The sequence below is a fragment of the Solanum verrucosum genome, unplaced genomic scaffold, assembly GCF_900185275.1.
Source record: "Solanum verrucosum unplaced genomic scaffold, falcon-dt-bn FXZP01000208.1, whole genome shotgun sequence".
Taxonomy (NCBI): domain Eukaryota; kingdom Viridiplantae; phylum Streptophyta; class Magnoliopsida; order Solanales; family Solanaceae; genus Solanum; species Solanum verrucosum.
Genome location: NW_026020329.1, coordinates 3667831 through 3683193, shown reverse-complemented (window position 1 = coordinate 3683193; position 15363 = coordinate 3667831). Strand labels below are relative to the sequence as shown.

General features: G+C 32.7%; 2 protein-coding genes across 2 annotated transcripts; both read right to left on the bottom strand.

The window, feature by feature from the left end:
- Positions 1-1562: 1562 nt before the first annotated feature.
- On the bottom strand, positions 1563-9144 carry LOC125835999 (cysteine synthase, chloroplastic/chromoplastic). The gene is made up of 10 exons (XM_049515094.1): positions 8854-9144; positions 7253-7362; positions 6395-6452; positions 5191-5454; positions 3898-4035; positions 3655-3706; positions 3488-3567; positions 2472-2531; positions 2141-2221; positions 1563-1874 (listed from the first exon to the last, which is right to left on the bottom strand). Exons 1-10 carry the CDS (start codon positions 9076-9078, stop codon positions 1782-1784), a joined length of 1161 nt encoding a protein of 386 aa, XP_049371051.1. The 5' UTR covers positions 9079-9144; the 3' UTR covers positions 1563-1781.
- A 3714-nt stretch (positions 9145-12858) lies between these two features.
- Positions 12859-13451, bottom strand: LOC125836007 (uncharacterized). The gene has a single exon (XM_049515101.1). It carries the CDS (start codon positions 13449-13451, stop codon positions 12906-12908), a length of 546 nt encoding a protein of 181 aa, XP_049371058.1. The 3' UTR covers positions 12859-12905.
- Positions 13452-15363: the final 1912 nt, after the last annotated feature.

Genomic DNA, 15363 nt, shown 5'->3' with positions numbered 1-15363 from the left:
TATTTTCATTAGATTTCTGTTTTAGTCTTTTGGAAAAATAGTTTTCTTAATTTTACTTTAAAAATTAAGTGGCGACTCTCTAAACCGGTCTAATTATTTTTAAATAAAACAAGTGGCTCGAGGCTTTGTATTTTCGCATAGATACCGATGAAATGTATATACATGTTTTTACATAGATGCATGAGAAAAAACATAATGTCACTACTGAAGTTATTTCGAATTTATATATAAAAAAAACTTAACTTTGCAAGCGTCCCATTACACCACAGAAGTTTTGAATATCTTTGTAAAAGGATCATTTTGACCCATTCCCTCACCTGGTTAGACACGCGTGATGATCACGAGTTACCATAGTCTAAACCCGACCCGATTCGTTTCAATAATAGAAAACTCTTTTTCTTTTGTCTCAACTTTCCATGTCTCTTTGTGTTCTTGGTCAAATGATAGTGTGGTGATCATCTGCTTCCTTTTTGTCGCTTGTTGGTCACAATTCTTGGAGGAACAAGGAATTGAAGGTTAACAAGTTAGAGTTTTCTCACATTAGTTGATAAAGATCATATTACTACTATTTTAGGAATTATTATAGTTTGAAAAGTGTTAGAATCGACTTATTATAGTTTTTATTATTAGGATTTCGATGTGTTTCGTAATGTTATTGACTAATTGATATTGTTAGGGTTTTGTTCTCTTCTTGAAAAACTTTCAATTAACCTTTTCGACTAGAAATTAAAAGAGAAAACGAATTCCTACCTTATTGCGCTTAGGTAAGATGATGAATTCGTCAAAGAAAGTACCAACGTTGACCTTGTTTTGGGGAAGATGATGAAATCGTCAAGAGAGAGTAGCAATGGTTCTTTTGAGCTTTGATTTGGAGAAGATGATGTAAAAGAAGTAAATAACTAATCAATAAAGAAAATAACCGAAACGTAACACTTTTTAATTGGTTATTCGCAGCAAAAACATTGTTTCACACGCATGTTGTGCGTGTTCACAAATAAGGTGAGGGAATGAGTCAAAATGACCCTCGTACAAAGATATTCAAAAAAATTGTGGAATAATAAAACACTTGCAAAGTTAAGGTATTTTTTTAAAATCCGAAACAACTTTAATGATGACTTGATGTCTTTTCTCTAATACATATATTTATGTTCTTTTTATAATATTGTTTTGTCAGAAATCATATTTCAAAGGACGTATATACAAGTTGTCACATCTTGTATATCTTATATAAGAATATAAAATGACTAATGTCGCTCTGTCATCTGTTTATTTTCTTTAGTTTTAACTTTTTCACCTAAGATAGGGTTGAAACAACAAGATTAAAGAATATTTTGATACATTCTACATATCTTTAGTTAAAATCACAAGATTCAAAGTCTTATTCACTTTCTTTCTTAAAACTCTGTTTTAAGCCAAAACCTGACAAACAGATTAAAATGAAGGGAGTACTAGAGTTGTTGCAGGATCTAAAGAAGATGGTCTTAAGAGGATTCCAACTTCCAGGTCCAGGTAGCAAAGTACATCTTCATCTTCACAGAGGGAAAACCAAAAATGAAATTGAAAAAGATTCAAACAGCAGTGAAATTTCATGATCAATTCAAATAAAAAATCCTCAAACCGAATCGATGAGATTGTTTAATCTTTGTTATGAGAACCATCTTAATACCTGATCTATTGTATACACAAGCAGCCAACTAAATATAACAAACAAAAGTGTGGCAGCTAGAAAAGCCAGATAGCATTATTAAGAATCAGAAGATAGCTCGAAAAAAGGAAGATCTTCACAATTCTGGCTTCATTTTCTCGCATTCCTCTCGTATTGACTGGAAAAGAATAGAGGAGAGGTATCGTTCCCCATAGCTTGGAAATACAACCTACAAGAGAAATGTTGAAGAAGTTCAAGGCATCTAAACAAGTGACGCCCCTATGATAACATGCAACTAACTCGAAGGAAATTTTTAACAATGCAGAGCTATTAGATCTATAAACTTCAGTGAAAATGAATGGAAGGATGATTTACTTTATAAGAAGTACACGGAAAAACGAATACTAAAGTTTGATGAGGTAGAAGAAAAAGGAAATGAAGGAGCACGGAAATACACACGTGTCGGAAAAATGCAGAAGTTAAGATTGAACCTACCCCAATAAGCTTTCCTGCATTCTCAGGTCTCTTCCCAACCTGAATGGCAGCAAGAGCAGCTGCTCCGGAAGAAATCCCAACCTGATTATCAAAAGTAGAAAAAGATCACCTAATATATTCTGATTCGGAAATCATTCAAAGCATAGTTCATAGAAAGATTTATATATAAATTAAAATTGGAGCATGACAACTTGAAATTCGACCACTTGTAAGGTTTCTATAATGCATCCACAATCTGTAACATAGATGAATTAATGGATATTTGAAGCTTAGCTTCATTTAAAACTGTCTCAAAAATCAGATGATATGAAGATTGGTTAAAAGCACTAACCAACAACCCTTCTTGTAGCGCTAATTGCTTTGCAGTTTCAACAGCTTCGTCACTCGATATCTGAAAATTCAAGAAAATGAGTAAACACACTGGAAGATGACAGATTTCTTGAACAACGTTTTTCTTGAGCAGAGGGTCTTTTGGGAATGGTCTCTCTACCCCAACCTCCCAAGACCCCACTTGTGGAACTACACTAGGTATGTTGTTATTGGGTTTTATGAAAAGCATAATAGAGAATATTTTCTGCTTGACCTTTTTTATAGGACATGCAGATTTAAGCTCATACACCTAATTGGATACAGAAATAGTTCACCTATAACTAAGGGAGCAAAACTTAAAAGGAACAATTCTTTATTCAATATTAAAATTGCATAGGCTTGTACACTATTATATAGTTGACAATCAGGATAACTTGTTCTCTAACGGAATTTAACAAGGGATAAGAAATGTTCTAGCAGAGTAGCACAGAGTGCAAGTGTGCCAAATGAATGAACTATAGCTACATAAACTATGTTGCCATTTGTCAGGCTAATAAAGCTGAATGAACTGTTTGACAAGCTAAATGTGCTCAATTAGTTGTTATCTTGATTCTTGGCAGAGTATGCCATAGATTTTCCATTCTTGTTTTACCGGAAGAAACACATATTCTATTCAATTTTGATTCTAAGGGATGTTGGATAACACAAGGGAAACTGATGTACTGTTGGACGGGAAGGCAGACTTAACAAATTGACTGAGAATCAAAAAATATTTTGACCCCCTAGAAGCCAGAAAGAAAAGGTTTACATATAGGAAAAGGTAAGACTACTTTGAAATGGCATATTGGGGCACAACAACAGAAATATGGATTCACGTTCAATTACAGGTACACCAAGTTTGAGGTGGAAGATTCTTAGCGGGTATATCATTAAAATGAGTATATGCATAAGACAGAAATCTTTAATAGCTTTCAATTTTCACAAGTTCAACGAAGATGAAATAAAATGCATTTTAATGGGGATGGATAAGAATTTGACCTCTATCACTTCATCCATGACATCTTGATCCAAGTTTCCTGGAATAAAACCTGCTCCAATCCCTTGAATTTTGTGAGGGCCTGCACTTTCACAATGCAGCAAGTAGAACAAAACAGGATTTAACTTCAAAAGCGAAAAGTCAGATCAACATCTGAATGTCATCTTACCAGGTTTGCCCCCTGATAGAACGTTACTTTCTGTGGGCTCCACACCAATAATCTGATAAAGGCAACAAAAAGCAATAGAAAAAGAGTTAAGAGTACTTAATATCAACCGTGTGGAGATACTTTCTCAGCATTTTGCTTCATCCCATATTTCTTTCACATTTTAGAAGTCAATGAACTGACATATGCATGAACTTCAAAGCTACACTTGCAGAATGCTACTTTTTTTTCAAGCAATATTAATACCTTAATGTTTGGATTTTGCTCTTTAAGGAATCGGCCTGTTCCTGTAATGGTTCCGCCAGTTCCAATGCCAGCAACAAGTATGTCAATCTTGCCTTTTGTGTCTTCCCAGATCTCTGGACCCGTTGTTTCATAGTGTATCTACACCATACAAGCAAAAAAAAATCATAATCTGTAAACTCAAGAATACTGTCCACTTCACGGAAAAAACCCGGGGGAGGAGAAGAGGGGAGGGGGGGAAGAGAGGTAATATGGTTAGCATGTGTGTATATAGGTCCTGTTAACCTACTACTTGAATGCAGTAAGTTAACATTGTACCCATTTTCTGTTTTCCTTAAATATCATTTTAAACACATTCCCATCTTTTCAATAGTAGAGACTTCGGCTCTTTTCAACAAAAAATGTCTAAACACCCAAAACTTCCTCTTCTGAATCAGCCGCCCTAATTAACTTTCCTATTTGCTGGCGTATAGCCCATCTCCGTTTCTTTCTCCAGCTACTGGTACGGTCTATTTCTTTCCCTATCGAACTCATCCCCATTGTTTCCTCCAGGTAACTTGGCTCTTTCCTCTTCATCTTTTCTTCTCCTCATCTTTCATGTCTAAAGGATGACAGAAAAGAAGGAAGTATTGGTTTGATTTTGAATCTTTTTGGTTGCACAAATTGGAATCCATAAAATGGATGCTTTCAAATTCAACTTACATGTTAAGCATATGAAAGTTCAGCTAACAATTCAGAGTAAAGATGAAAATCAGCAACTGCCAGAAACTAATATTTGACTTTAAATCACATTATCGTTGCATTTATAATCCAGCATATATCAAAATTACTTGCCAGTTATTGGTGGCAAGCTGAGTACTCCAGTTTTCTCTTCTTTTTTTCTTGTTGAAAGATGATGTCAATAACTAGAGTAATTGTTAATAAAACAAATACAAAACAAAGAAAATTTTGGGATGAAGCTCTGCAGACCCATTGGGAAATGAAGCTCGGATTGTTCTTTGCCGGAGTCTTGTGTCTGGTGAGAATGGAAAAGAAGGAATGGGAGGATAGTTAGAGATCCAATCTGACACGCATATAGAGTTCTTTTTAGTCGCTACTCACTCTTTACAATTACATTGAATATACAATGATTGGGATTGGCACCATGGAGAATTAATCACCACAATGGCCATTAGAATTTTAAATTGATTAAGGCAAATTGTAGAAGCCATTTAGTCACAGATAATAAGCATTCACTTCTGGAGTATCATAAATTGCCACAACATAAAATAAAGAGTGAGCTGTTCGCAGAAGAACCTTGGGGTTGGCGGGATTGTCAAATTGTTGAAGGATATAGGCATCTGGTGTGTTATTCAATATTTCTTCAGCCTTTGAAACAGCTCCTTTCATCCCTTTGGCTGGGTCAGTTAAAACAAGTTCAGCTCCAAAAGCTTTTAGAATGACCCTTCTTTCAAGACTCATTGATGCAGGCATCGTTAAGATGAGCTTATATCCTCTGGAAGCAGCAATGAAGGCAAGCCCAATGCCTGTGTTTCCACTTGTAGGCTCAACTAGAACAGTCTAAGACAAGTAGAAAAACAATAAGAAATAATGCTAAGATGTGGGACAAAGCAGTGACAAGCACAAACCATTCCCCTCTTCAGAATTAAGAAGAACAATCAGAAAGTAATTCAAACAAATTATTAATTTGCACAAGGAGCAAGCTATGAGAGCCTACAGTTAATTACACGCATTATGATAGTATGGAGTTATGTACTTTTTCTAAGAAGAACGATATGGACTATGTACTAAAAAGTAAAATATACTAGGAAGAAGGAAATATGACAATTCAGCAGAGAAGCAAACACACAGAGCCTCTGTAATGTGGGAAAACCCTCCATGTTCATCATTAGTTCATTATGATGACTGTGTACTCGTGTCAAGAGCAAGCCCTGTGAGACTGTAAAGCCGCTGACCTTCAGATGGAAATCAAGGCCATCATGCTCAAAACGCATACCTAAGTGGTCCCAGTAAGGTCATGATTTTAGAAACCAAACCTAATGGCTTACCAGACTTGTTAGACCCATAAACAGCCATGTTGAAAGACCAAGACTGATGAAAGCAAGTAGACTATACCAAAAGGACAGTAAAAACAAAAGACTTGGCAAATAAGATGACAAAAACCAGAACCAAAAAGAACTAGGTTATATATGTCCTCCTACCAAAACCCTTTTGGTCCTCAGAAAGAAGGAAGAACTCTGGTCAATCAGAAGAAAATAGCACTCAGTCACACTGATATCAGGTACAAGATGATATTCTTTTGTTTACAGGTCATACTAACACAAGAGGGAGAAGTGTGTAACAAATGCATAATAGACGTTAACCTAACAGAACATTCACAATATGTCAAATAAAGAAATTTCAGCATTTGAACATTACATGGTGGACTTACTCCTTTGATTCAGAATGACATATATCAAGTCTGTACCAAGAGAGACAATTAGCTGATTGGCCAACTTACCTTCCCCGGAGATATAAGTCCCTTCTCCTCGGCATCAACTATCATACTGAACCCTATCCTGAAATGCAACAGAAATAACAATCAATCGAAAAACTATGTCTCAATCCTTTCATCGTAATTAGACTGTTTTTACATTGGAAAGAACCTAACGCAACCCCCATTTAACTATTCTTGGAACAGCTATGGCTTGGCTTTGTGAAGCTCATGTAGGCGGCGTTGAAGCCAAAAATACTATGTAAGGGAAAAACTTCAGAGATTGTTTTGAAGCATATGGTGTTATCTGAACTAGCTTGTTCACAAGAAATACCTTCGTCTAAGATAAGGATTTTTAATTGTAGATACACCCCAAGAATGGAACAAAACATGACTGATGTCAAACTTTACAATAGATCCATCAGTATGACAGTCATCAGTGTTATATTTTCTTGTAGAGCTCACAGTAACCGAAGGAAATATATTACTCCCTATGTCCCAATTTATGTGAAGGTGTTCGACTTGGGCACGGAGTTTAAGAATAAGCCACAAATATTTTGTGGCTATGGGTAAAATGGGAAGTTTGAAGTTAAAATGTAGAAAAATATTAAAAAGTATCAGTCTTTTTGGGTCTGACTAAAAAGGAAAAAGTGTCACATAAGTTGGGACGGAGGGAGTAGCTACAAGCACAAGTATAATATCAATATATTCCCCGGAATGCAGACATAAGAAATGATGTCTATAATCTGAGAGAAAAGATCAGTATAATGGAACAGGATAAGTTACTAAAAAGAAAAACAGTAACCAATTAAAAGAATTCTTCAGTTTAAAATTCCAGGTTGACGGAAATTCAGATATCACGATACAAACAAAAAACTCTCTCACCTGTCCTTAACACTGCAACATGGCTCCATAATCTCAAGTTTAGCAGCAATGTTTGCTACACAACCCTTAGCGATGGTGTTAAGGTAAACCATTGGTGTGTTCCCAATAAGCTGTCAAATGATAGAACAAAATTAGCATAACAATATGAAGAAACAAATAGAATAGACATCAGGAGAGAGAGGGGCACGCAATATAACAAGAACTATATGAATCTTTCCTGCTAATAGTCTTTCATATAGTTCAGAGTTGGAAATATTGTAAGGGTCTAAAGTTAAATACACCCATATATTATCTTTAAAAAAATGTTGACTTCCTTGAAAATAGTCTATAGCTTAATAATCAAAGAAGCCTAACTTATTTTAAGTATTCATGTCACAAAGCTTGAAACTAACAATGGAACATAGGAAATGCAACAGCAACATCAAAAAGCCCGTGACTAAAGGAGAAATACAGGAAGTAAACTATCCACCAGCAGGCAAATTTTATAAGTAGACTAGTCTGGAGCAATGTAACTGAAAATAAACTAAAATCAATGCCAATTAAAAAGCCAGACATTCAATAAAGTAAGTTTCCCCGACTCTCTCCAGAGGAGGAAAATGACTGAAAACTGGAAAATTGTAAAGCCATTTCGGAATATCATAGTTAAACAGAACTAGACCAAAAAATTTACTGAAAGAGTTTAAACTTGGGTGTGTTTTATACGACTCCGGGAAAATGTTTTCCTTGCTGAATCATTTTCCAGCCTTTGTATTGAATTGTGGGAATACCAAAAGAATCGAATAGGGGAAATGTTTTCAAAAAGGGGAAAATAATTTCCATCACTTATAGACAGCAGTAAGTTTCCTTTACAAATATTTCAAGTCTTACTCCTTATCACTTGATTCATCCAACACATCATTGTTAACCTTTTAATATCGAAAATTTCAAATATCATCACTACACACTGTACTTACTCCCTGTACATTTCCATACTAACTTCAGTACCCAACCAAAAACTCTATAATAATGCAGAAAAATAATTTCCCAAGGTAAATTACTTCCACAGAAAACATCTTCCTCCCTACCAAAATCGCACCTTCATAGTAAGAAAAGTGGCCCTCAATGAGAAATTAACTCGAAGTCACCAAGTCTAGACAAACAAACACGAAACTCAATCCATATATCCTCCAAAAATCAAGCCTTTAACATTTCAAGAATATGAAATAACACCTTAAGGGGTCGTTTGGTACGTAGGATAAAGTGGGATATCCCACAATTAAGCTTGAGATAAAAATTATACTTTGTTTAGTTGAAGTATTTCGCCTTATCTCATTCAACTTGATATTATTTTATCCCATCTAGACGGTGGAATAAATCAGTCCCACGATTATAACTTTGTCTTTATAGTAAGAAAATGACCCTTTAACGAGAAATTAACACAAATTCACTAAGTCTACACAAACAAACACAAAACCCAATTCATATATCCACCAACACAATCAAATCATCAAACACAAACAGATAAAAACTACCAACAACAAGATTTACAAAAGGGGTTTCAAATCTTTCAACATTTCAATAAAATAAAACCGACCCAGATAAAGTTTTAGTGATAAAATCACCTGTGTAACATCTTCAGCGATGTTAAGCCCTTCAATCTCTGTACTCGATTTCGTTGGTACAGACACCGCTTTGCAAACAACAGAAGGGAAAGCAACTTTTCTGCTGCCATTAAGCTTGGAAAAACCCAGTGATTGAGCTCTTAAAGGGGAAATTTTGAAGAGATTATTAGCTTCAGACTTAGTGTTACAGAGTGAAGTTAAGGGATTGTTGATGAAAGATGCCATTGTTGCTTTGCTATCTCTATCTTCCTTTTTTCTTAGGATAGCTAGACGAAGTGATTATATAACACAAAAAATGTCCAATGTTGTTACTATATTTATCTCTATATCATTTTCTTTGGAATTTTCCTCAAAATATATCTTTTGTTGTGCATATAAATATTTTTCCTATTATTTTATTAGAATAGATTTACTAAATACTCAATAATGACTAATGAGTATATATTCATTGTATTTCAAAATCTGATACTTAAACCCTTACATAATGAGGGTCTAATTGATTTATGTATATTCAAATAAAAGGTTAATTGTTACTTTGTGTTAGATTTTTTTATATTAGATTTGAATTATTATATGTATCATTGTTTTATTTTGGTCCGAATAAAAATATTTTCCTAGAAAATATTTTCTTGATTGTTTGGTTAGTAAGAAGAATATTATTCCCATAATTTGGAAAATAATTATGACACCAAACCTAAAATGTTATAATCAGATAAACTACATAATCGAAAGTTATGTACTGAGTTGGGATTGGGGTCGGGTCTCGAATCAACATTAGTGTTGAGAGTCAGGGTTAGAGTCGAATCATGGGTTGGGGTCGAGTCTCAATTTGAGAGGTATTTAGGTGTTGAGTTAGGTTGGGGGTAACGATTCAAGGGTTAAAAGTCGGGGCTTGGATTGGGTTCGGGATCTAGGTTGAGGTCTCAACCCTAACCCTAACCCCGACCTTGACTCAACTGCCAACCCCGACCCCGATCAAACATCCGACGATCTCAACTCAACCCATGACCCAATGTTCGACTCGGCCCAAGAACAAATATCAAATTTCAACTAAATCATGTTCAACCACTTGCATAAATTGTAAGAGCCTTGAGTTATATGATGTGATTTTTAATTATTTTTTTATTATCTAAATAATTATAAATTGTTTCGGTCAATATAATTTAATCTTTCGACGTTCCTTGGAAATATAACTTTAGAATATCAATGAAATTCATTATAGAATTATTATTGTAAAACAATATATATATATATATATATATATATATATATATATATTAATGATCTGATTGATATCCCACGATCAAATAATTATAATAAAAATGAAAAACAACTCTACAAAAGTCTCTTGTATTTTGTTGGTATCATTTATTAATTTTTATCAACTTTTAAAAACTTATAGTACTAAAATAATATTTATAATGAATCATACTATTTATCCTTTTTTTTTCTTTCTGAATATAACATAAAGAATAATATTGTACCAATTAAATGAATCAGATGCTTGCCTTGGCCATAAATGACCTATCACACCCCAAAAGGGCATAAAACAAATTGAAGGTAGCTATTTAAAGAGTTGGTCCACAAATAATTGAAGAAATATCCTATTGTTTAGATGGTTATATGACCTTGTTTTGGTGCATTCAAGTTGGCTTTAGGTATAACATAACTATTAGTTATTGCGCGTTATATATTAAAATATTTCCTATCAGTTGTTTGTTTATTAGTAAAAGATATAGCTAACAATTTTATTCCCCTAAACATGTACTTAAATAAAACTAATCATTGAGTCATTGATCTAAAGCTTAAGATTAGCACCATCAACAACAACTCATAATATTTTGGCAAGTTAGCTCAATTTGTAGAAGGTACAAAACCCTCGACATTAGACCTCAAGGATACTACCCAAAAATAAGTAAAATTAGGAAAAAAGTTTGTCACTACTAGAAGTGGTAAAGGGGCGGGTGGGAAATGGATTAAACAAAAACGAATAAAACATTTGATATGTTCATAATATCATGAGGGATTATTATTGTCATATCATGTTATTCTACATGATAAGATAATAACAGTTTATTGAGCAAGCAAGAATATACTTGACGTAATTCAAACAATACTATATGATAACGAGTCAATTCTATCAAGAGAACGACGACATTGGTGATCTACCAGTTCGTTCAAATAATGAGTTGACAGATTTGATCATAAAGGCGTTGTCAATCTCAATATGAAATACGTTAATATCTAAGATCAGAGTATATAATCTCAAAAACTTAGTGTTGTTTTAATCTGAAGAAATAAAACATGTGTTGCACTCTTTTTTCGTTAATCAAGCTTTATCCCATTAGGTTTTCATGGTAAAATTTTTATTGAGGCAGGCTACCAACTAAAAAGGCGCATTACCAAATATATGTATTCTTCTTCTTTCCCTAGAATTTTTATTGGATTATTTCTAGTAAGATTTTATTGTTAATTTTTTTTTATTAACTCTCGATATTTTAACAATGTCACATAAATTGAGGCAACAAATATATATATATATATATATATATAACAATTGAGGTATTTGTCACTTCAATAGCTCTATTTATTACTAAAATATATGCTCTCTAGTCCATATTATGTGAATTTGTGAGGTAATGCACACTCATTACGAAAAAAATTAGGACACAATTAAATATAACTTTTCACCTTTACCTTTAGTTATTCTCAAGCTATTCTTGAAAATAGAAATGATTCAAAATAAAATTATAAATGTGAGTAATATAACTCTTTTGGACTTTTCACTTCAAAAATGTAAATGAAAAACAAAAATAGAAGAAATTTTCTACGACTCTCTTGAATATTCAACAATTAACTCATACTGAACTCAAAAAATGTAAAAAAAATCAATTATTATGAACTAGAGGGAGTACAAGATAACTATTCTAATAAAATTGAAAAAGCAAGGGCAAAAATATAATGGCTTGCACTGCAATAGGGACATAAGTGTGATTAATAAAATGTCATTTGGTTTTTCCGTCAATCGAAATAAGGGTACAACTTTTGATTACTCAATTTACAAGACCTATTTAGAAATAATACAAATAAATGTCAAAAATACCCTCATTGTAGATAGAACATTCTCTGAATGCTATTTATAAATCTCCTTTGCATATATGATAAATTAATTCTTTTTATAGAAACAAAATCACGATCTAATGTTTCAATATAAAGTTTTTTTTTTACTTTATCATAATTAATTAAAAATGTATTTTATTATATTTATTATTTAATCAACTTATAAACTATGATAAATTGTATTGATTTGATACAAACACTTTTACCGACTATAATTACCCTAAAAATCTGAATTTTTTTGTGTGAAACTGTACTATAATATATAAATAAATAAAATGATCAAATGCTAAAAACCTACATGTACCTTTGTCTTCCTTAATGACCTATCATACTCCAAAAGGGCACCAAGAAAATCGAACGTGACATAAAAGAATTGGACCACAAATCATCAAAGACATTGTCATTTTAGTATCGAGATTCTTCGGACAATATTTTCTTGTATCATTTATATATTTCATCATTATTATTATTCTTTGTTTCGTTATATTTAATGAACGATATATGAAATTTACAATCGATAAAACATATCGATGATATCAAACCAAATTAAGAAAATAAAAATTGAGTAAGGAGCTCAATCGCAATTAGTAAAACTCAATTCAGAAAATCTTGAACATCAACACAAGCCTAATAAGAAAAAAAAATAAAATTGATCTCACACTTTATTTTTAGTATGAATAAATAATTCACCATAGAGCTCCAAGGTTTGGAACATGGTGATTCTACACGAATAAAGTAACTATAAAATATTATACTTTTACATGAAGCCTTGGAATAATGATAAAATTGTTTTCGTGTGTGACCTATATATTAATCACGTATTCAAATTGTGGAAACAACTTGCACCAATACTTGTACTCGAGTAAGTTGTATTTACGTCGACCGTTTCATTTCAAAATATGTTTTGTGTATCGAGCTGCCTTTCAGAAATATTATACTTGGATTGGACAAGGATAGCCTTTCAAAGTCTCTTCTTGTTTAGAATTTGTACCATTATTCCCTTCCACAAAGGCATTGTACCTTAAAATAAATGCCAATAACAAAACAACCCATTCCAAGCAAAATATCAAAATGGACAATCCACCAATCAATTTCAAAATCACAACACCATTTTCTTCTCTAACATAAGACTTTAATTCTCCTAAAAAGTCATAACTCTTTGTGAAAATTAGCACAGAAGACGATCCTTGAAATATTGCCGTTAAAACAGTAGATACCATATATATGGCATACCAATTGTTGGACCCCGCTAGGGTTGCAGTGTCCGTGCAACTGGGCACTGCACCCGCGATTGTGAGAATGTGGAGGAGGATGAAAAGGCCACCGTATAACGATGGGATTAGACGTAAAGAGAGGGTAAGGAAGATACAACTAGACGATGCACTTAAGAGAATATAATTGGTTAAACAAAATATTTGGTGAGATGGATGACAGTGAGACTTGAACTCAGTTGAAGTGACAATGGGAAGAGCACCCATTGAATTGAATTTTGATGAAGAAATTTGAACTTTTGAATGGATTTTAGAAATTGTTAGTGATTTTGGAGGTAGAAAGATGGAGTATTTAAATAAGTGATTTGATAATGTATTTAGCCGTTTAATTAATGATTAACGGCTAATTGAAATATTGGGGAAAAAACAAAATCCAACGGCACAAACACAGCATTAATAGATCTGGATCTAATTAATCTTTTAATGATTTGTCATAAAAAAATCACATTACCCCCTTAACATTGTGGGTTTGAGAAACATTAATACCCTCTTCACATTTTGGATGGAACAATAAAAGTAAAACTAACTAATTATACAAATATTTTTATTATATTTTTTTCCCTATAGTTTAAAATAATTATATATTGTCTCATTAATTAATAATTTTATATTAAACTTCAAGTCAGATACACTCTGAAGTGCAAATACATACATAGGGAGAGAGGCGAGCGAGAGATCAGGGAGAGGGGAGAGAGGCGAGCGAGAGATCAGGGAGAGGGGAGAGAGGCGAGCGAAATAGGAGAGAAGCGAGCTAGAGAGTCAGATACATGTGAATCCACTTGAATATAGTGTATCTGGACAAATTATACCTTTTGACCCATATATCTGGACGCGCTAAATACATATATTTGGGGGACCGAAATCTGACACGGATGACAATTTTGAGAACTCACGAAAAAATACATAATTTAACGATTTATTGTTTGCCCAACAATAAACCCCTTAAATATGAAGTCAATGGCTAAAAATGAGTTGAAGGCATAATTACGTACAACTCGTAATATATTTGTACTTCATCATCTAACATAGAGTGTTTTTAAAATTTAACATCGCCTTTCGTATTTTTCTCTCTCCTCAATTTGAGTTTCTACTTTTTAAAAAAATTTCAAAAAACCTTTATGACAGATTTAAAGGCCAACTCGACTTTTCTTCATGAAAAAGATATTTTTGACCTTTATTGCTTTCTTTTTTCCCTTTGATTATGTCATTATTTATTGTTCTTTTTAGATTTTTAACGAGCCACATCATCTATAAATATTTAAGAGCAGTGTTATGAAATAATACAATTATGGTGGATGTCCATTAACTCCTAAGAAGTTATTTCCACTACTCTACTCTATGTGGTATAGTTAATTCTCTACTATTTTTCACCATTATAAATTTAACTCTCACGTTAATCTCCTACATAATTTTCATGATTGATGTCATATTTTGATAACATTTTATATGCCTCTATAAACACTATAAACAGATGCAACAAAACTCATATTATAAACGCTTGAAAGGAAGAAGAAAGTCATCTTAAAACACAACTTTTAGTGACAACTCTCTGTGGCGACACATATAGTTGCCACAAATGTGCGGCTTATTGTGGCAATTAACAAAGTTGCCACAAAAACTGGAGGCTATAGTTGCGACACCTATTGTCGCAACAAAACGTAGGCGACTTAATTCATGTCGTCACAATAGTTACTAATTTTTTTCAATAAAAATATATATGAAAGTGTATTTATATCGCCGGAAATTCCTTTATGTTGATATAATAAGACATTGTATGACTATCAATTTAACTTCAATTAATAGTTGTAAAGATAGTAATAATGATTTACTTATTTTTCATTGCTAAATTAGTACATACACTAATTTAATGCATCTAATGACCGTCTTTTTAAATTGGTATTTAGACTAATTTAATGCATCTAATGAGTATTTTAAATATAGTACTTAGGTATTAATATATTGTTATTGAAATAAGTAATGTGAGTAATTTCCTAATAAACTTATTTTAAGTAATTACTCAGTGATTGAAAGATTTTGCACATTACAAAAATAACTAATTTTAGGCATATATATTAGTATTACTTTTATTGAAAAGTAAATAAGCTAAATTATGATAATA

Bases quoted from the DNA above. Each gene is read 5' to 3' on its own strand.
- LOC125835999 (XM_049515094.1), bottom strand. From the start codon at position 9,078: ATGGCATCTTTCATCAACAATCCCTTAACTTCACTCTGTAACACTAAG. The intron at 3,707-3,897 runs GTATTAATATTG...TGCCTTTATCAG, and splicing joins AGCAAAATCCAAACATTAAG to ATTATTGGTGTGGAGCCCAC. The intron at 2,222-2,471 runs GTTAGTGCTTTT...TTTGATAATCAG, and splicing joins CGCTACAAGAAGGGTTGTTG to GTTGGGATTTCTTCCGGAGC.
- LOC125836007 (XM_049515101.1), bottom strand. From the start codon at position 13,451: ATGGGTGCTCTTCCCATTGTCACTTCAACTGAGTTCAAGTCTCACTGT.